This window comes from Anser anser (assembly GCF_964211835.1).
Source record: "Anser anser genome assembly, chromosome: 29".
Taxonomy (NCBI): Eukaryota; Metazoa; Chordata; class Aves; order Anseriformes; family Anatidae; genus Anser; species Anser anser.
Window position 1 is genome coordinate 1 of NC_139750.1, and position 21946 is coordinate 21946.

The 21946-nt window shown below is 56.3% G+C and overlaps 1 protein-coding gene and 1 pseudogene across 2 annotated transcripts; one reads left to right on the plus strand and one right to left on the minus strand.

The window, feature by feature from the left end:
* The first annotated feature begins 7626 nt into the window (after positions 1-7626).
* LOC310887795 (uncharacterized protein) lies at positions 7627-12914 on the plus strand. Its single transcript, XM_083813957.1, has 2 exons — positions 7627-7742; positions 9256-12914. Exons 1-2 carry the CDS (start codon positions 7714-7716, stop codon positions 12176-12178), a joined length of 2952 nt encoding a protein of 983 aa, XP_083670083.1. The 5' UTR covers positions 7627-7713; the 3' UTR covers positions 12179-12914.
* Positions 12915-20309: 7395 nt separating this feature from the next.
* On the minus strand, positions 20310-21437 carry LOC310887712 (olfactory receptor 14C36-like; annotated as a pseudogene). Its single transcript has one exon. The product of its transcript is annotated as an olfactory receptor 14C36-like (transcript).
* Between the last annotated feature and the right edge of the window lie 509 nt (positions 21438-21946).

Sequence of the window (21946 nt, forward strand, 5' to 3'; positions counted from 1 at the left end):
CCCCGCGTGGGGAATCCCGGCCCCCCCCCCCCTTAAAGGGACCGCGCCCTATTTTTAAATGGGGGGGGGTCCCCTCGTCTTAAAGGGCCAGCGCGCATTAAAGGGGTGCCCCCCCCCAAAAGGAGACCCCCCCCTTAAAGGGGAGTCCCCCCCCTTAAAGGGACAGCGCCCCCCTTAAGGCGCTCTTAAAGGGCCAGTGTCCCCCTACCCAGTCTCTTAAAGGGCCAGCGTCCCAATTCCCACTCTTAAAGGGCCAATGTCCGTCTCCCCTTTCTTAAAGGGCCAGTCCCCCCATTCCCACTCTCTTAAAGGGCCAGCGTCCCCTTCTCCATTCTCTTAAAGGGCCAGTATCCCCTTACCAACTCTCTTAAAGGGCCAGCGTCCCCCTCGCCATCTTAAAGGGCCAGTGTCCCCTTCCCCACTCCCTTAAAGGGCCAGTGTCCCAATTCCCACTCTTAAAGGGCCAGTGTCCCTCTCCCCTCTCTCTTAAAGGGCCAGTGTCCCCATTTCCCCTTTCTTAAAAGGCCAATGTCCTCTTCCTCACTCTCTTAAAGGGCCAGTGTCCCCCTCTCTATTAAAGAGCCAGCGTCCCCCTCCCCTCTTTCTTAAAGGGCCAGTGTCCCCCTCTCCGCTCTCTTAAAGGGCCGGTGACCCCCTTCCCGCTCTTAAAGGGCCAGCGCCCCCCTCCCTCTGTCTTAAAGGCCCAGTGTCCCTCTTCCTGATTTCTTAAAGGCCCAGTGTCCCCTTCCCCTCTCTCTTAAAGGGCCAGTGTCCCCCTACTCAGTCCCTTAAAGGGCCAGCGTCCCCCTCATCATCTTAAGGGGTCAATGACCCCCTCCCCTCTCTCTTAAAGGCCCAGTGTCCCTCTTCCTGATTTCTTAAAGGGCCAGTGTCCCCTTCCCCTCTCTCTCTTAAAGGGCCAGTGTCCCCCTACTCAGTCCCTTAAAGGGCCAGTGTCCCTCTCCTCTCCCTCTTAAAGGGCCAGCGCCCCCCTCCCCTCTCCCTTAAAGGGCCAGTGTCCCCATTCCCACTTTCTTAAAGGGCCAGTGTCCCCTTCCTTGCTCTCTTAAAGGGCCAGCGCCCCCCTCGCCATCTTAAAGGGCCCGTACCTCTCTGGGGGCGCATCCCGGCGGGCCGAGGTGGAAATGGGGCCCGGCGGGGCCCGGAGACCGTTATAGGGGGAGGGGGGGAGGGGGAGGCCCCGCCCCGGAGGGAAACGCCGCCGGCGTCGCCGCGGTGACGGTGACAGCGGGGGGGGGGGGGGGGGGGGGGCGGGGCGGGGGGGGGCCCCGTGGGACCTGGGGGAGGGGGGGGGGAGGGGTTCCCCCGGGGTTATGTCACGGGCGGGGGCCGCCCCCGCGTGACGTCAGCGGAGCCTTTTGCAGAAGTGCCCCCTCCCCCCCCTCCACCCCAAAACCCCCATCCCTCCCTAGGGGGGTGCGCTGGTCCTTTAAGGGCTTCCCCCCCACCCACCCCCTCACCCCCAAACGACCTCGGGGACCTCCACGGCCCCCCCGCCCCCACCGCCCACGAACTCCCTGGGGGGGTCCCTGGTGGGATTTGGGGGGTTCCTGGGGGCGTTTGAGGAGTTCCTGGGGATCACTGGGGGTCGTAGGCGTCGTTGGGGGTCTCTGGGGGTATTTGAGGGGTCCCTGGGGTAATTTGGGGGTCCTAGGGGTCATTGGGGGCCCGTGGTGGGATTTGGGGGTCCCTGGGGGTATTTGGGTGTACCTGGGGGTAATTGGAGGTCCTAGGGATCATTGGGGGTCACTGGAGGGATTTGGGGGGTTCCTGGGGGTAACTGGGGGTCCTTAGGGACATTGGGGGTCCCTGGGGGTAACTGGGGATCCTAGGGGTAATTGGGTGTCCCTGGAGGGATTTGGGGGGAGTCCCCTGGGGGTAATTGGGGGTCCTAAAGGTCATTGGGGGTCTGTGGGGGTAACTGGGGGACCCTGATGGGATTTGGTGGGTTGCTGGGGGTATTTGGGGGATCCCTGGGGATAATTGGAGGTCCTAGGGGTCATCGAGGGTCCCTAGTGAGATTTGGTGGGGTTCCTGGGGGTCCCTGGGGGTCCCTGGTGGGATTTGGAGGGGGGTCTGGGGGTAATGGAGGGTCTCTGGGGGTAACTGGGGGGTCCTAGGGGTCGTTGGGGGTCCCTGGAGGGATTTGTGGGGGTCCCTGGGGGTAAATGGGGGTCCTAGGGGTCATTGGGGGTCCCTAGTGAAATTTGGGGAGGTTCCTGGGGGCAACGGGGGTCCTAGGGGTCCTTGGGGGTCCCTGGGGGTAAATGGGGTCCCTGGGGGTAATTGGGGGTCCTAGGGGTCGTTGGGGGTCCTAGGAGGGATTTGGGGGGGGGCCCTGGGGGAATTGGGGGTCCCTGCGGGTGCTTGGGGGGGCCCTGGGGGTCACTGGGGGTTCCGGGGGGTCATTGGGGGTCCCTGGGGGTAATTGGGGGTCTCTGGAGGGATTTCGGGGTCCCTAGGGGGTTTGGGGGGGTCCCCGGGGTAATTGGGGGTCCTAGAGGCCGTTGGGGGTCCTAGGAGGGATTTGGGGGGGTCCCTGGGGGTCGTTGGGGGTCTCTGGTGGGATGTGGGGGGTTCCTGGGGGTATTTGGGAGGGTCCCTGGTGGTAATTGGAGGTCCTAGGGGTCATTGGGGGTCCCTAGTGAAATTTGGGGGGGTTCCTGGGGGTCATCGGGGGTCCCTGGTGGGATTTGGGGCGGTATCTGGGGGTAATTGGGGGTCTCTGGTGGGATTTTGGGGGTCCCTGGGAGGATCTGGGGGGGAGGCACGCGGGTAATTGGGGGTCTCAGGATGGATTTGGGGGTCCCTGGGAGGATTTGGGGGGGGGTCCCTGGGCATCCCTGGAGGGATTTTGGGGGGGTCCCTGGGGGTAACAGGGGGGTCTCTAGGGGTAACTGGGGGTCCCTGGTGGGATTTGGGGTGTTCCTGGGAGTATTTTGGGGATCCCTAGGGGTAGTTGGGGGTCCCTAGGGGTAGTTTGGGATCTCTGAGAGTATTTAGGGGGTTTCTGCGGGTATTTTGGGGGTCCCTAGGGGCAGTTGGTGGTCTCTAGGAGTATTTGGGGGTCTCTTCAGGGATTTGGGGTATCCCTAGGGGTACTTTGGGGTCTCTGGGGGTATTAGGGAGTCCCTGGGGGATATCTGGGGGGGGAAGTTGGGCCATTTTGGGGGGTTAAAGGTATTTTGGGTATTTAGGTATTTTGGGCATTTAGGTATTTTGGGGGGTCTCTGGAGGTATTTAGGGAGGAATTGGGGGAGTCAGGGTGACATACATTGGGGTCCCCGAAGGGTTTTTTGGGGGGTCGAGGGCATATTTGGGGGAACCTGGGGCTATCGCTGGGGTCCCAGAAGGCATATGAAGGCCCCTGAACATTTTGGGGGGACCCCAGGGTGCTGAAGGGGCAGATGGAGAGGTCCATGGAAGTGTCTGGAGGCATTTGGGATTGTATGGGGAGCATCTGAGGGTTCCTGGGGAGATGTGGGGGCACCTGGGCACATTTGGGGCCTATTCGGGGGGTGCGTGCCTATTGGGAGGATTTCGGGGGGTGTCCCTGGGGTATTTGGGGGGAGTCCTAAAGGTATATGGGGGAACATGTGGAGTCCTGGTGGCATTTGGAGGATTTTAGAGGTCTCTGGGGTTATTGGGGTTCCCTGGCACATCTATTTGGGGTCCCTGGGGGTATCGGGGGGCTCCTGAGGTATTTATTTGGGGTCCCTGGTGGCATTTAGGGGATGTTGGAGGATCACTGAGGGTAATTGGGGTCTCTGGAGTATCTGGGGTACGTGGGGCATTTCTGGGGGGGGGGGCTGGGGGCATTTGGGGTCCCTGAGGGAAGCTGGGGGGGTCCCTGGAGGTATTCGGATGGATTTTAGGGGTCCCTGGGATTATTTGGGGCCCCTGGAGCATTTATTTGGGGGTCTCTGGGGCTATTTTACCCAATTTGGGGTCCCTTTCACTCCCCCTAGGACCTGTGCTTGGTCCCGCCCCCTGGTGCACATGGCTCCACCCCCTTCCCCCAGGCTCCGCCCCCACCCTGTGCCTGCAACACCCCCTGGGCCATTATTAGTGATCCCCAGGCCAATTTGGGTAATTAATGACCCTCAGGTGAAAGGAGCTCATTAGTGATCCCTGGGACAATTTGGGTAATTAATTTGGGGTCCACACCCCATCTCCACCCCCCCCCCCCCCCCCAGTTTAGGCCCTGTCCCCAGCACCAGTTCCACATAGCTCTCCCAGTATAGCAGTAGGCAACCCAGTGCATCCCCCCAGTATAACCCAGTTACACTCAAGAGAACCTCAGAATGGTTGAGGTTGGAGGCCATCTGGTCTTGATGGCCCTCTGTTGGACTCTTTCCAGTACGTCCAGGTCTTTCTTGGACCGGGGGGCCCAGAACTGGGCCCAGTACTCCAGGTGGGGGTGTTCCTCATAAGATTCTTCTTGGGGTTCTTATCGAGGTTCTTCTTGGGGTTCTTCACAAGATTCTTATTGAGGTTCTCCTTGGGGTTCTTCACGAGGTTCTCCTTGGGGTTCTTCTTGAGGTCCTTCTTGGGGGTCTCCTTGTGGTTCCTATGACGTTTTTATCGAGGTTCTTCTGGAGATTCTTCTCCATCCATCCCCAGGCAGAGCTCCGTGCTCTCCAGCCGCTCGTTCACATAGAGAGAGCACCACATAGGGGTTGGGGCAGGAGTCTTCCTCCCACCGCTTTCCCCCTTCCCCTTCTCCAGAGGCCATGCCAACCTCGGTGGTGGGGATGGATGCTGCCATCTTCTCACAGCGGTCAGGGGCTCTACGTTTGACATCGCACCACATCCTTAAATGCTCTCGTAAATCCTCCTCCTCTTGGTGGCACAGCTCTTCTAAGATGGCCACCTCCTGCGCAGCTCTTGAGATGTCACACAGCAAAAAAAAAAAAAAAAAAGCCATGAAAGGGGAAGGAGAAGGATGGGGGCTTGTTATGAAAGTGTCCCAAACACCCGCGATGCGCAGAGGCCCTGCTTCCCAAAACGCGGCCAAAGAGCACTTGCTGATGGGAAGTAGAGAAAAACTGTTTGCTCTCTCATCGCTTTTGTGTGGCTTTTGCTTTTATTTTAGCCTTTTTTTTTTTTTTAACCTCTTTTATTTTTTCCCTTTATTTAAATAATCCTTATATCAATGCGCGAGCCATTTTCCCCCCATCATATTTTCTCCCCCGCCCCCTTCCTTTGAGCAAGTGGCATGATGGGCCTAACCTCTTTATTTTTATTTTTTCACCTTTAATTACGTTATCCTTATCTCAATACGTGAGTCTTTTTTTCCCCATCATATTTTCTCCCCCCTCTTCCTTTGAGTGAGCAGCGTGGTGGGCCTCAGCTGCCCATCAGTGTGAAACCACCACATCTCCACAGCCTCTGCTGTCCGAATCTCCATCTACATCATGGCCTCCAGTCTCTCAGGAATATTTTCTCCAAAATCCACTGGTCTACAGTGTAGGTTGTAACAAGGAATGTGTCGAGGACCAAAGATCAACCATTTTCTTTGAAATCCACAACTCGTCTTCTGCACGAGTTGCTCCAGACTTGGCCTCTCCAGTTAAAGGGGAGCTTGGCCTTCCCTGATATCACAGGGAGGTAGGACATCTCAAAAATTCTTTTTCTGCAAAGAAAAGCTGAGAAATTTGGGGTTGTTCAGCCTGGAGAAGGGAAGGTTCCCAGGAGGCCTTGTAGAGGCCTTCCAGTACCTAAAGAGGCTGACACGAAAAGGGGTTTTAAACTAAAAGAGGGGAGATTTAAATTGGATATTTGGAAGAAATTCTTCACTCTGAGGGTGGTGAGGCACTGGAACAGGTTAACAAGAGAAGCTGTGGATGCCCTATCCCTGGAGGTGTTCAAAGCCAGGTTGGTTGGGCCCTGGGCAACCTGGTCTGGTGGGAGATGTCTTTGTCCATGGCAGGGGGGTTGGAACGGAGTGGGCTTTGAGGTCCCTTCCAACCCAAACCATTCTGTGGGCCCAGGTCAGTCAACTGTGCTCATTAGAATCCCTTAGAATTCATTTGAGGTCTCTAGCAGTCATTAGAGGCCTCTGGTGCTCGTTAGAGGCCTCTAGTGCTTGTTAGAGGCCTCTGGTGCTTGTTGGAGGCCTCTGGCAATCATTAGAGGCATCTAGTGCTCGTTAGAAGTATCTAGTGCTTGTTAGAGGCCTCTAGCACTCATTAGAGGCCTCTGGTGCTTGTTGGAGGCCTCTGGCAATCATTAGAGACATCTAGTGCTCGTTAGAGGTATCTAGTGCTTGTTAGAGGCCTCTAGCACTCATTAGGGGCCTCTGGTTCTTGTTAGAGGCATGTAGAGTTCCTTAGAGGCCTCTGGTGCTCTTTAGAGGCCTCTGGAGTTCAATAGAGGTCTCTAGTTATTGTTAGAGACCTCTAGCACTCATTAGAGGCCTCTGGCACTCATTAGAGGCCTCTGGTGCTTGTTAGAGGCATCTAGAGTTTGTTAGAGGCCTCTAGCTTTCATTAGAGGCCTCTGGGGCTCATTAGAGGCCTTGAGAGTTTCCTGGGGCCCACGGGGCCTACCCCACCCCACTCTGGCTTCCCTTCCCTTTGTCCTTGCCTACCGCTCCCCTTCTACCACCCAGCCTCAGCTGCTGCCCCCCTCCCAGTATAACCCAGTTGCACCCAGTCCCACACCCCATCACCCAGTGCCCTTCCCCCCCCCAGGAGGAACCAAAACCAGTGGGCCGCACGGTGCAGGGTGGGGGAAAAGGGAAGTGAGAGCAGCACCTGGTGGGACAGGGCACGACAGTGGTGGGGGGCATGGGGACATGGAGGGGGATGTGGGCGGACATGGGGGGGCATTGGGGACACGGGGGGACATTAGGGACATGGGATGACATGGGTAGATAGGGATATGGGGACATGGGGGGATATTTGGGACATGGAAGGGATGTGGGTGGACATGTGTGGGACTTGTGGGGGGACATAGGGTTATGGGGACATGCGGGGACATTGGGGACATGGGGGGATATGGGTAGATAGGGGTAAGGGGGGACATGGGAGGATATTTGGGACATGGAGGGGAAGTGGGTGGACATGTGGGGGACATGGGGGGGACGTGGGTAGATAGGAATATAGGGACATGGGGGGATATTTGGGGCATGGAGGGGATGTGGGCTGGCGTGGGGGACATGGGGGGATATGCGGACATGGGGGGGACGTGAGGGGACATAGGGTTATGGGGACATGGGAGGGACATGTGGGGACATGGAGGATATGGGGATATGGGGGACATGTGGGAGGACACAGAGATACTGGGACATGAGGGGGACATTGGGGACATGGGGGAACATGGGTAGATAGGGAGATGGGGATGTGGGGGGGACATGGGGGACGTGGGGGATATTTGGGACATGGAGGGGAAGTTGGGGGACGTGTGGGGGGACATAGGGATATGGGGACATGAGGGGGACATTGGGGACATTGGGGCACGTGGGTAGATCGGGATATGGGGACTTGGGGGGACTTGGGGACACTGGGGGCATGGGGACCCGGTGCATCAGGCTGTTGACGCAGATGCTGGGGACAGGTGCCACCACCACCCCCTCCCCCCCCCCCCCCATGGTGTGTGACAGGAGCCCCCCACCGCCCACGTCAGCATTGACATGAAGCGATACCAAAACTTCCTTTTTCCACCCCAAAAAGGAGAAAGCAGCCGAGGATGACCGAACCAGCAGACGGAATGGCACGGTGAGGGGGTAACGGGGCCCACGCGGTCCTGTCCTGTCCCTGTCCCCAAATCCTCACCTCCCTGTCCCTTTCCAGTTGTACACTGGGTTATACTGGGAGGTGGGGGTGTACTGGGTTATATTGGGAGGAAGACAGTGGGGTGGCACTGGGTTGTACTGCACAGCATTGGGTTATTTTGGGAGTGGGGCACTGGGATATACTTGGAAGCAGTGGATTATACTGGGAGGGGGTACTGGGTAATAATGGGAGGAGGGTGTGGTGGCACTGGATTATACTGGGCAGCACTGGGTTATAGTGGGAGGAGGGCAGTGGGGTGGCACTGGGTTATACTGCACAGCACTGGGTTATTTTGGGGGTAGGGTACTGGGTTATACTGGGAAGCAGTGGGTTATACTGGGAGGGGGTACTGGGTAATACTGGGAGGAGGGTGGGGTGGCACTGGGTTATACTGGGTGGTACTGGGTAATACTGGGAGGAGGGTGGGGTGGCACTGGGTTATACTGGGTGGCACTGGGTTATACTGGGAGGAGGGCAGTGGGGTGGCACTGGGTTATACTGCACAGCACTGGGTTATTTTGGGGGTGGGGCACTGGGATATACTGGGAAGCAGTGGGTTATACTGGGAGGGGGTACTGGGTAATACTGGGAGAAGGGTAGTGAGGGGGCACTGGGTTATACTGGGTTGCACTGGGTTCTCCTGGGTGGCACAGAGTCCTACTGGGAGGGATCACTGGATTATACTGGGCAGCACTGTGTCCTACTGTGTGGGATCACTGAATCCTACTGGGAGGGATCCCTGGGTTATACGGGGTGGCACTGGGTTCTCCTGGGTGGCACTGGGTCCTGCTGGGAGGTGACACTGGATTATATTGGGTGGTATTGGTTCCTACTGGGAGGGATCACTGGGTTATAATGGGTGTCACTGGGTTTTCATGGGCAGCAGTGAGTCTTACTGGGAGGGGTCACTAGGTTATACTGGGGGTCACTGTTTTATACTGGGTGGCACTGGGTCTTACTGGGAGGGATCACTGGGTCCTCCTGGGAAGGGTCACTGGATTATAGTGGGTGGCACTGGGTCTTACTGGGACAGGTCACTGGGTTATACTGGGCAGCACTGTTTTATACTGGGCATCACCGGGTCCTACTGGGACGGATCACTGGGTTCTCCTGGGTGGCACTGGGTCCTACTGGGAGGGGACAATGGGTTATATTGGGCAGCTACTGGGAGGGATCACTGGATTATAGTGGGCAGCACTGGGTTTTCCTGGGTGGCACTGGGTCCTACTGGGACAGATCACTGGGTCCTAGTGGGAAGGGTCACTGGATTATAGTGGGTGGCACTGGGTTCTACTGGGATGGATCACTGGGTCATCCTGGGAAGGGTCACTGGATCATAGTGGGTGGCACTGGGTCCTACTGGAGGGGTCGCTGGGTTATACTGGGCAGTGCTGTTTTATACTGGGCATCACCGGGTCCTACTGGCCCCGCCCCCAACCCTCCTATCTCCCCCCAGGCCCTGCCCCTCCCGGTCCTCCCCCTTCCTCCCCCTCCTCCTCCTCCCTGCCCGCCACCCCCTGGCCCTGCTGGTGGCGGTGATGGTGACGGCGACGCTGCCTCCGCCCGCGCTCCCCTACGGCTTCCGCAACTGCATCGAGGCCGCCTGGGCCCCGGGACTCTTCCGCTGCATCCAACGTTACCTGGAGTCCCCGGGGCCGGCCGTGTCTGACCTCCCGCCGCGGGCCTACGCCCTCAACCTCTCCCACAATGCCCTGCGCCTCCTGCCGCCGGCTTCCTTCGCCCGCCTGCCTCGCCTCCGCAGCCTCGACCTGGCCTACAACCGCCTGCAGACCCTCACCCCCGGCGCCTTCGATGGCCTCGGGGAGCTCTTGGCCCTCGACCTGTCCTACAACCGCTTGGCCACCTTGGCCGACGGCGTCTTCGCCGGCTTGGGCAACCTGTCATCGCTGTGGCTGCGGAGGAACCCGCTGAGCTCGGTGTCCCCAGGGGCCTTGGCGCCCTTGGTCAACCTCCAGCGCTTGTCGCTGCGGGGAGGGAGGCTGGGAGGGCTGGGGGCGGTGGCGGAGGCGGTGAAGGGCCTGGGGAGGCTGTGGGCCTTGGATCTGTGCTGCAACAACTTGACGGCGCTGGGGCCGGGCCCACCGCTGCCGGCCTCGTTGGTCAACCTGCAGCTGTGCAACAACTCGCTGGGGGGGCTGCTGGGGGCCAACCCGGCCACCCTGCGGCATGTGCGGACCCTCGACCTGTCCTACAATGGCATCTCGCAGGCAGAGGCCTTCATCCCGCTCCGCCTGCGTAACCTCAGCCTCCTCCACCTCTCCGGCAACCCCTTGGATGTCTTCCGCCTCCTGGAGGTCTCCGACATCCGCCCCCACAGCCTGGATTTCTCCGGGTTGGTGCTGGGGGAAGGCGGGGTGGACAAGGTGTGCCGGTGGCTGCTGGGCCCCCGGGCCTTGTGGAGGCTGAAGCTGCAACACAACAGGTTGCAGAAGCTGCCGAATGGCACGCTGGCCTCCTGCCCCGTGCTGAAGGAGCTGGACCTGTCCTACAACCGGCTGCGGTGGGTGGGCTGCGTGGGCGGTTTGCTGCGGGGGGAGCAGCAGGGGGAGCTGGCGGCGTTGACGGTGGAGCACAACCTCCTGCAGCGGCTGCCTTCCTGCCGGGGGGCCACGGAGCTGCCGCGCTTGTACAATGTCTCCTTCCGCTACAACCGCATCCTGACCGTCGGGCCCAGAGCCTTCGCCTACGCCCCGGCCCTGCGGGTGTTGAAGCTCAACATCAACAGCTTGGCCCGGCTGGACCGGGAGGCTCTGCGGGGGCTTCGCAACCTGACGGAGCTGCGGCTGGACAACAACCTCCTGACCGACCTCTACCCCGGCTCCTTTGCCGACCTCGGCAGCCTGCGCACCCTCAACCTGCGCAACAACCGCGTCTCCGTCCTCTTCCCCGGCGTCTTCGGGGGCTTGGCCAGCCTCCAGACCTTGGACCTGGGGGGCAACAACCTGCGCCACTTGGCCTCCCGGTCGCTGCTGGGGGTGCCCATCCTGAGCAAGCTGTACCTGGACCGCAACCGGCTGCTGGAGGTGCGCAGCGAGGTCTTCGCCCCGGTGCAGGCCACCTTGGGCGTGCTGGACCTGCAGGCCAACAACCTGCAGTACATCACGCAGCGGCAGCGGCAGCAGCCGCCCTTCCGCAACCTCAGCCGCCTCTACGACCTGAAGATGCAGGCGCAGCAGCCCTACGGGCTGAAGGTGCTGCCCCACCGCTTCTTCCAGGGGCTGGTGGGGCTGCGGTCGCTGTCGCTGTCGCAGAACAAGCTGTTGGCCATCCCCGCCGATGTCTTCCAGGACCTGGGCCAGCTGAAGTTCCTGACGCTGGCCGACAGCAGCAACGGGATGCAGGATCTGCCTGACGGTGTCTTCAGGAACCTGGGCAACCTGCACACCCTGGACCTGGAGAACGTGGGGCTGCACTCGCTCACCCTGGAGGTCTTCGGCAACCTCAGCCGGCTGCGGGTGCTCAAGTTGGCCAAGAACGAGCTGAAGACCTTCAACTACAGCGTGGCCAGCCGGCTGCCCTCCCTGCGCTACGTGGACCTGCGCAAGTGCCCGCTGAGCTGCACGTGTGACAACACGTGGCTGCAGAGCTGGCTGAACAACAGCCGCGTGCAGGTGGTCTACCCCTACAACTACACCTGCGGCTTGCACCACCACGCCTACGTCTACAGCTTCGACACCCGCGTCTGCTTCCTGGACCTGGGCTTCTACCTCTTCACTGGGACGGTGCCGGTGGTGCTGCTGCTGCTGGTGGTGCCCGTGGTCTACCACCGCGCCTACTGGCGGCTGAAGTACCACTGGTACCTGCTGCGGTGCTGGGTCAACCAGCAGTGGCGGCGGGAGGAAGAGCGCTATGTCTACGACAGCTTTGTGTCCTACAACTCGGCCGACGAAAGCTGGGTGCTCCAGGAGCTGGTGCCCGAGCTGGAACGCGACTCCTTCCGGCTCTGCCTGCACCACCGTGACTTCCAGCCGGGCCGCAGCATCATTGACAACATCGTGGACGCCGTCTACAACAGCCGGAAGACGGTGTGCGTGGTGAGCCGCAGCTACCTGCGCAGCGAGTGGTGCTCCATGGAGGTGCAGCTGGCCAGCTACCGGCTGCTGGATGAGCGCCGCGATGTCCTGGTGCTGGTGCTGCTGGAGGACGTGGGCGACGCCGAGCTGTCCGCCTACCACCGCATGCGGCGGGTGCTGCTGCGGCGCACCTACCTGCGCTGGCCCCCCGAGCCCCCCGCCCAGCCCCTCTTCTGGGCGCGGCTGAAGAAGGCGTTGAGGTGGGGGGAGGGGGGCGAGGAGGAGGGGGAGGAAGGCTTGGGGGCAGGGACAGGTAGGCGTGGGGAGGGAGAGGAGCAGGCGTAGTTGGGGGGGACAAGTGGACATAGGGTGGAGGAGAACCAGGTGGAGGGTGGAGGACACCAATTGGTGGTAGGGGAGAGGTCAATGGGTGGCCATAGGGTGTAGAACCATCCATAGGGTTGAGGAGAACCATCCATAGGGTTGAGGAGAACGATCCATGGGGTGGAGGAGAACCATCCATGGGGTAGAGGTCAACAACTGGCCACAGGGTGGAGAACCAACCATATGGTGGAGAAGATCCAGCCATAGTGTGAAGGTCAACTACTGCCATAGGGTGGAGAACCAACCATAGAGTAGAGGTGGAGGAGAACCAGCCATAGGGTGGAGGACACCGACTGGCTATAGCGTGGAGAAGCAGCTATAGGGTGGAGGACACCAACTGGTCATAGGGTAGAGAAGAACCATCTATAGGGTGGAGGCCAACAACTGGCCATAGGGTGGAGAACCAGCCATAGGGTGGAGAACCAGCAATAGGGTAGAGAACCAACCATAGGGTGGAGGAGACCAACTAGTTGTAGGGTGGAGAACCAGCCATAGGGTGGAGGACAACACCTGGCCATAGGGTGGAGGAGAACTGGCTATAGGGTGGAGGACAACTGCCTGCAGGGAGGCCCACAGTAGGGCTGTTCTCACCCCAGTCCAACTGTTCCCCTCCAAACAGACCCCAAAATGGTTTAGCTGATCCCAGCCTGCTGGTTCCCCTCCAGTCAGACCCATAAAGATTTTTATCACACCAAAACACCATGCTCCCCTTCCAAAGGACCCAAACACGGCTTTTCTCAGCCCAGAATACCAGATTCCCCTCTGAAATGATCCCAAACCAGCTTTTCTCACTCCAAGGCACCTGTTGCCATACCGGACACCCTCCGTCCCCCCCCCCAAAAAAAGCTTTTATTGCCCCAGATGGCCAGATTCTCCTCAAAAAGAACTGAAAACTGGCTTTTCTCATCCCCCAAAGCCTGTTCCCCTCCTGAAGGATTCAAAAATGGCTTTTCTCATCCCAAACCGCCAGGTTCCACCCTTAAAAGACCCAACAATTGTTCTTCTCACTGTAAACTGCCAGGTTCCTTTCCAAATGGACCCCGAGACAACTTTTCTCAACCCAAAATGCCACATGCCCCTCTAAAATGTTCTGAAAGGGGTTTTTCTCACCCCAGACTGACTCTTCCCCTTCAAAAGGATCCCAAAAGGGCATTTCTCCCCACAAACTGACAGGTTCCTCTCCGAACAGACCCAAGAACAGCTTTTCTCACCCCAAACTGTCTGTTCCCCTCCAGAATGACTCCAAACCTGCTTTTCTCACCACAAACTGCCAGGTTTCCTGCTGAAAAGACCCCAAACTGGCTTTTCTCAACCCAAAGCATGTGTTCTCATCTCAAAGGACCCAAAAAGTGCTTTTTTTCTCCCCTAAAGCAGGGCTTGGGGGGCGGTTCCCCCAAGGTGCCACTGTCCTGGGGTGTTGAAGCCTCTATTGTAAGTCGGGGGGGGGGGGGGGGCAATAAAGCAAAGATCCCCCTGCTCTCCTTGTCCCTTGGTATGGCCACATGTGTGTGTGTGAATTTTGGGGAGGACATTTGGGGGGAGTAAGGCACATTCAGGAAGCACGTGGGGGGGTCCCCAATATCCCCAAGGGCTCCTCGCCACCATGGCAGAGCCTGGCTGCAAAATGGGGGGAAAATCAAAGATTTTGAGCAAAGGATGGGATGAAGAGGGAGCACCCAGGAAACCTCAGGCTCCTCCAGACCCTCCTAATATTTCCAGGACCCCTCAGAATGACCCATTTACCCTCTGGAAACATCTCATTATCCTCAGTCCCCCCAAGAATCTTCTATAATCCCCTTCAGTGCCCTCATTTACCCCCCAGATCCCATGTTCCCTTCAGACTCCCTCAATATCCCCCAGAGCACCCCCAGGAGTCCCTCAGGGCCTCCCCAGAGCCTTCCATTTCTCCCGATCCCCCATTTCCCCTCCTCAGACCTCCCCCCCCCCATATCCCCAGACCCCCTCCCCCCACCCCAAGCTTCTCCCTGGACCTCATCAGGACATCATTTCCCACCCCAGTATCCCTGGGACCCTCCATTTCCCCCAAAATCTACCCCCACTATCCTCCAAGCCCTCCATTTTCCCCCCAGAACTCCCACTTTTCCACACCAGAATGCCCACTTTCCCTCTCAGACCCCTCCCAATATCCCCAGAACCCCCTGGGACCACCCCAAGATCCATCCCCCAATTTCCTCCCATTACCCCAGAACCCCCCAGTATCCCCAGGGAACCCCAAAGCTCCCTGTTACTTTTCCAGGACCCCCATCTCCCCCCCCCCCCCCCAAGTATCCCCAGAGCCCCCAGTTCCCACCCAGAACCCCAATTTCCCCACTCAGACCCCATTAATATCCCCAGGGAGATATTAACAATAACAGGGGAGGCCTGGAGGGTTGATTTTATCCCCTTCCCACAAACCCAGCACATGCCTACAGTGGCGGAAGCAACCACCGGGTGGCTGGAAGCATGTCCTGTGCCCCATTTCACCCCCAGGAATTCTATCCTGGGCCTCATAAAGCAAGTCTTAAGGTGCCATGGCACCCCAGAAAGAATTGAGTCAGATGATGGGGCTCATTTCCCAAACAACCTTATAGACACTGGGCTCAAAGAGCATGGCATTGAGTGGGTATATCGTAACCCCAGGGAAAATCGAGGGATGCATTGGATTGTTAAAGACTACCTTGAAGGTGCTGGGACGTTCAAAAATTGGGATACACATCTGGCAAAGGCCACCTGGTTTGTCAACACTAGGGGATCTGCCAACCGAGCTGGACCTGCCCAATCAAACCCATTACGTGCTGTAGAAGGGGATAAAGTCCCCGTAGTGCACGTAAAAAACATGCTGGGGAAGAGAGTCTGGGATGTTGCTGCCTCAGGCAAAGGCAAACCCATTTGGGTGGGTGATGCAGAGGAATGGGGCGGTCCGATGCGTACCTCAAGGGGATTTAATGTTGGGCGGGGATAGCCCATGAGTTAATAGGCTGATGTTAATTACTGTATAATACTGAATGTCATCACTCCTATGATTGCTCTATGTCACATCAGTGGCATGACGGTAAGAGTCACCCAGGTTAATTAGAGAATAATGTTGGACAGAAATGGACATGTGCAGCGGTGATGGAACCAGAGCTGGTTTCAGCATGAAATGATCCAGAATCATCTATGGGACATCTACTGTCCAGAATCATCCATGGGTCAACCCATAGATTAAGGGAATGATATCTATGTGTGCATATCAGCGGATGAGTAACTTATGAGGAAGAGAATGAGTAACTGTATTGGGAAGAGTGAGACCTGAGTGTGACATAGATGTTATGGAATAAGGGGTGGATAATTTCCTGGGTTTGGCTGGGATAGAGTTATTTTCCTTCCCAGTAGCTGGTGTGATGCTGTGCTTCGGATCTGGGGACAGAAGCAGGACAGCTGACCCCCACTGTCCAAAGGGATTTTCCATACCATATTGCATCATGATCAGCTCTCCAGCACAACTCTGTGCAGCTGAACCACGGAATCATTGAATCACTGAGGTTGGAAAAGACCTCTAAGATCATGTGGTCCAACCCTTAACCTAGCACTAAACCTTGTCACTAAGCTCTACATCTACACGTTTCTTAAAGACCTCCAGGGATGGTGACTCAACTATTCCCCGGGCAGCCCATTCCAACGCTGCACCACCCTTTCAGTGAAGCAATTTCTCCTAATAACCAATCTAAACCTCCCTGGTGCAAGTTGAGGCCATTTCCTCTTGTCTTATCACTTGGTGCTTGGGAGAAGAACCCAATCCCCACCTCACTGACACCTCCTTTAAGGCAGTTGTAAAGTACAAGATGGTCTTGGGTAGACAGGGAAGAGAAGATGGACAGGGCAGTTTCTGTAGTGTAGTGGTTATCACGTTCGCCTCACACGTGAAAGGTCCCCGGTTCGAAACCGGGCAGAAACAAGTTAAAACCTTTTAGGATCCTACTGGACAAAATGTCCAGCATACGGCTAAGCAAAAAACATCATACGATGGGTGAGCAATTGGCTAACGGGCAGGGCTCAAAGGGTTGTGGTAAATGGGGCCACATCTGGCTGGCGGATGGTCACTAGTGGGGTCCCTCAAGGCTCCATTTTAGGGCCAGTCCTCTTCAATGTTTTTAGAAATGATTTGGATGTAGGACTAGAAGGTGTTCTGAGCAAATTTGCCGGCGACACTAAACTTGGAGGAGTTGTGGACTTGGATGAGGGTGGAAAGGCCTTGAAGAGACATCTGGACAGATTGGAGAGCTGGGCCCGGATCACCAACCACATGAAGTTTAACAAAAGCAAGTGCCGGGTCCTGCACCTGGGAGGGGACAACCCTGGCTATACGTACAGACTGGGAGACGAGACGCTGGGGAGCAGCCCTGCAGAGAGGGATCTGGGGGTTGTGGTTGACAGCAAGTTGAATATGAGCCAGCAGTGTGCCCTGGCAGCCAGGAGGGCCAACTGTATCCTGGGGTGCATCAAGCATGGCATTGCTATTTGGTCAAGGGAAGTGATTGTCCCGCTCTACTCTGCGCTGGTGCGGCCTCACCTCGAGTACTGTGTGCAGTTCTGGGCACCACAGTACAAAAAGGACATTAAACGGTTGGAGAGTGTCCAGAGGAGGGCGACGAAGATGGTGAAGGGCCTAGAGGGGAAGACATATGAGGAGCGGCTGAGGTCACTGGGCCTGTTCAGCCTGGAGAAGAGGAGGCTGAGGGGGGACCTCATCGCAGTCTACAACTTCCTCGCGAGGGGGAGTGGAGAGGCAGGTGACCTATTCTCTGTTATCACCAGTGACAGGACCCGTGGGAACGGTATGAAGCTGAGGCAGGGGAAGTTTAGGCTGGACATCAGGAAGAGGTTCTTCACCGAGAGGGCGGTCGCACACTGGAACAGGCTCCCCAGGGACGTAGTCACTGCACCAAGCCTGTCTGAATTTAAGAAGCGATTGGACTGTGCACTTAGTCACATGGTCTAAACTTTTGGGCAGACCTGTGCGGTGCCAGGAGTTGGACTTGATGATCCTTATGGGTCCCTTCCAGCTCGGGATATTCTATGATTCTATGACTCTATGATTCTATGATTCTATGATTCTATGATTCTATGATTCTATGATTCTATGATTCTATGACTCTATGATTCTATGACTCTATGATTCTTTTCTCCAAGCTAAACAACCCCAGCTCTCTCAGCCTCCTCATCAGACTTGATCTCCAGACCCTTCACCAGCTTCGTTGCCTTTCTTTGGACATGTTCCAGCACCTCGATGACCTTCTGGGAGTGAGACAAGGGCAGCAGCTGAAGGAATCACGCTGCTGCCACCTGTATTGAAGGAATTGTACTGCTGCCACCTCGTGTTGAAGGAACCACATTGCTGCCACCTTGTGTTGAAGGAATTACGCTGCTGCCACCTTGTGTTGAAGGAATTATGCTTCTGCCACCTCCAGTATTTTTTGGTTCGACCCTGGAATTGCCTTTTCAGTAGATCAGATTGACTCTCCTTCGTTCTCATTTATTAGCAATTCATACGATGTACAGATCGAGGTGGGTGCCTCCCGGGAGGTACCCCCATTACATTTGGTTCTGTATTTTTAGGATTTTTTTTTTTTTAATGATTTTTTATGATAACTCCACCCTGACATAGTTCCAATCCATACCGGCCCTTTTAACCAATCTAGTTTTCTGAGTCTGGAGTCTCTCTCTGTGATTTTTTCCATTCAAATTCTTGGGTGACACCTTCCTGGAGCAGACCGAACTTCTCCAGGTGTTGATATCCAGGAGTTATTCCGTCGTTCTTCTGTGATTCTACTTATTTATCTGGTCAAAACTGTTCTGCTGCTGCTACCTAAGAGGTTTTGAAATGAGGGCAAAAGTAGAGTAGCAACTTACATATTGACCTTTGAGTCCAAATTCTCTGATTTGGTGTCCATGATGTGAGGCAGGGACAAACTTCCTGGAATGCTGTTGATGTGTCATCTCGTTGTATTTTATGTAGCTGTTATGGTTTAACCCGGCCAGCAGCTAAGCACCACACAGCCATTCGCTCAGAGCCCTCCCTCCCTCTCTGGGATGGCTCTTGTTGAGCCTGGACTCATACCTACGGTGTGTGCACCTCATGGGGTGAGTGTGCACACTGAGGGTGTTCACACTGGGGAGTGCAAACACGCTGGGGACAGGGTGCAACATGGAGTGTGAGCACACCATGGGCCGTGTTCTTCCCATGTTGGATCAGATCCTAGGCCCTGAGGCTGCTCCCAGGTGACCTCCATGCCCACCCCATGGTGGGGAGGGAGGGCAGCTGTCAGGGCAGAGCTCAGTGGCCTGCTTCTCTTGCTGAGTCTATGCCCAGCAGAGCAGCCAGCAGGATGGGGATGTGCCTGTGTGATCACATTCCCTCCTGCTCCTGCCCTTCTTGGCCCATTTCCTGCTGGGTACCACCTCGTGGCAGCATTTTCAGTGGGTCAAAGCATGTCACCTCCTCCTGCTGCACAGGAGCTGCTCTCCTGGGCCAGGCTAAAGCACTTTTGAGTCGCAGACCTCTCATCAGCACTGACTTCTTGCTGGAGCTTCTGGAAATTGTCTAAGAAGCAAGGAAAGTTCAGACGGGTTTTGTTTCCCTCTGCCAGCTGCTGGAGGTTATGGGATTGTGGATCTGTGCTGGGGTGCTGAGGACCTGCTGAACCTGTTTGCTGTCACTTTGTTTTATCTTCTTTGATCCCATTGGAAAACTTACCGCCACCGAGCACTCAGAGGAACAGCACGGTTGTGTGAAGGAGGTTGTGAGGGCACACTTGCTTTCTTCCTAAGGAGAAGTTTCTCTTTCTCATGTCATCCTCCATGCAAGTTGAGAATTCCTCCCGTGCCCCTGTTCTCCTGTCCAGCATATCCCAATTCCTGACCGCCTGCAGCCCCTTTGTGCCAGGAACTCTGCAGGACAACACAAGGGTCCGGGCCCTGGGCTCCTCACACAGAGCAGCCTGCCCTGAGCTGGTGCAGCCAGAAGCAGGCCTTTCTTTCTCATCCATTCCTGCACCACACCCAGAGTGCCCTGCTCTTCTCCAGGGGCATCCATGCTCCCCAGAGAGCTGTTCCCCGTGTGAGTGAATCTGTGCTGGCCTGGCTGGCTGTTCGTGGCCCCCTCCCTGAACTCCCCACAGGGCCCTGCTGCCGGTGGTGTTGTGCGGAGTGAGTGGGTTGTGGTGGATGGGGGTCAGGGTGGGAAGCAAACCCAGACAGATGGGGGTCATTGTACATATGTATCCCCCTCCACAGGGACCTGTGGCTGTTGTAGGAGTTCAGGGCAATCACGGGGAATTTCAAGTGGCTCAGGCCGTGTTCAGGTGTGTCCTTAGATCCCGGCTATGGCTCTTCATTGAAGGGGACATGAGTCATTCCTCAGGCTCCCTTCACTGCAGTCTCTGTGTCTCTGCTGCCTCTCATGGGACTACAGAGCCCTAATTAGCCCAGGTAGTTTTCCACTTAGCCCTTTGGGTGACTCCACGTGGCATTCTGAAGCTGCATTTGCTGCCCACCCCTAGAAACGGGCTGTCTGTGAATAATCCCTGTGCTCTCCTGGGCAGGGGGCAGTGGGACATCAGCATCTGACACGAGCCCTGTCACATGCTGGACAGTCCCAAGCAGGTATGTCCTGACCATTCCCGTCTCCAGTGGCTCTGGGCACCCACAAGTGAGGGCTGAGTCCAGCCCACATTCCCTAGCAAATCACCCCATGATCTCATCCGCACATGGAGAACACAAGCTTAACAGCAGGCCCTTTTAGGGTGCAATTTCTTGAGAGTATTCATGACTCCAGAAGAAGGAAAAAGATCTCAAACTTCAGGCACAGCACTGAAGACATCCCCTTTTATTCCAGAGAGGTGAAAAAGGAGTACAGCTCTGACATAAGTACATTTAAAGATGGCTTCTGGGACAGAGGGACTGGGTTTGTACCTCTGGAGGAGAGAGACAAATCCAGACATTCCTGTTCAAACAGGGTAGTCAGAGAAAAATGTCCAAAGCACAAGAGTTGCCTGAGAAAACAACCAACCAACCAACAACAACAACAACAAAGTGAATAAATATGGGTGGCTTAGTCCTGCTGAAGTACTGCCAACAGAATCAGTTTCTTCAGGGAATCCTTCAGCTCCTGGTTCCTCATGCTGTAGATGAGGGGGTTCAGTGTTGGAGGCACCACTGAATACAGAACTGCCACCACCAGATCCAGGGATGAGGAGGAGATGGAGGGGGGCCTCAGGTAGGCAACTGTGCCAGTGATGATGAACAGGGAGACCACGGCCAGGTGAGGGAGGCACATGGAAAAGGCTTTGTGCCGGCCCTGCTCAGAGGTCATCTTCAGCACAGCCCTAAAGGTCTGCACATAGGACAGCACAATGAAAACAAAACACCCAAAAGCTAAACAAAGACTAACCGCAATTACCCAAAGTTCCCTGAGGTAGGCATCTGAGCAGGAGAGCCTGAGAATCTGGGGGATTTCACAGAAGAACTGGTCCAGGGCATTGCCTTGGCACAGTGGTATGGAAAAGGTATTGGCAGTGTGTAGCATGGAATAGAAAAAACTACCGCCCCAGGCAGCTGCTGCTATTTTCATACAAGCTCTACTGCTCAGAAAGGTCCTGTAGTGCAGGGGCTTGCAGACAGCAACATAGCGGTCATAAGCCATGACAGTGAGAAGGGAATATTCTGCTCCAAGCAAGAAGAAGAGAAAACAGACCTGGGCAGCACATCCTGAGTAGGAGATGGTCCTTGTGTCCCACAAAGCAATGGCCATGGCTTTGGGGACAGTGGTGGTAATAGTGCCCACGTCCAGGAGGGCGAGGTTGAGGAGGAAGAAGTACATGGGGGGTGTGGAGGCGGTGGTCGCAGGCTACGGCTGTGAGGATGAGGCCGTTGCCCAGGAGGGCAGCCAGGTAGATGGCCAGGAAGAGCCCGAAGTGCAGGAGCTGCAGCTCGTGGGTTTCTGTGAATGGCAGGAGGAGGAACTCTGTGGGGAAGCTGCTGTTGGACATTTGCTTCTTCTGGGAACAAAGGCCTGTCCAAAGTGGAGAAATACAGGGTAGATTTCTCTGAGCAAACCTACTCCATTTCTCACAGAAACCCACCACAACACCTGTGTCCTTTCAGGAAAACCTTTGTGCAGCTCCCTTTTCCTTGAGCTCTGGTTTGTATAAAGCTGAGACTGGCAGTACAGCAAGGACTCTGCTCTGGATTCCAGAAGAGCAAGTCGTGCCCTACAGCAACTGGTAAATAGCAACACAGGGGGATCCTCAATTAATCCACTTGTTATAATGAAGATTGTTTCAACATTGTTGCTCCTGGTTAACCTGGCTGCAGAGCAGAGCTGTGAGAATTTTGTTTTGTTGAACTTATTCTAGTGGCCCCACCACACATGAGGAGTCCTTTTATGGACAGATAAATAAATAAATAAATAAATAAATAAATCTATCTGCTGTGATCAAAGTGGAATCTTGTGGGTCCTGAGAGGCAAAGGGACTGTCTCTTAGTGCCGAGGGTGGACAGCCAGTCTGTCCATCAGTCCCAGGCTCAGGTGCCCTGTGCTGGCAGCTCTTTGAGGATGGGAGGATGATTACACCCAGATGTTCCCCTGAGGAGAACCTGGACACTGCTGAGAGCAGACGTATCCAGTCTGAAAGTGCGAATCAACAACTCCCCGCCCCATGTCGGTGTACCTGAGGAGGACCTCAGCTC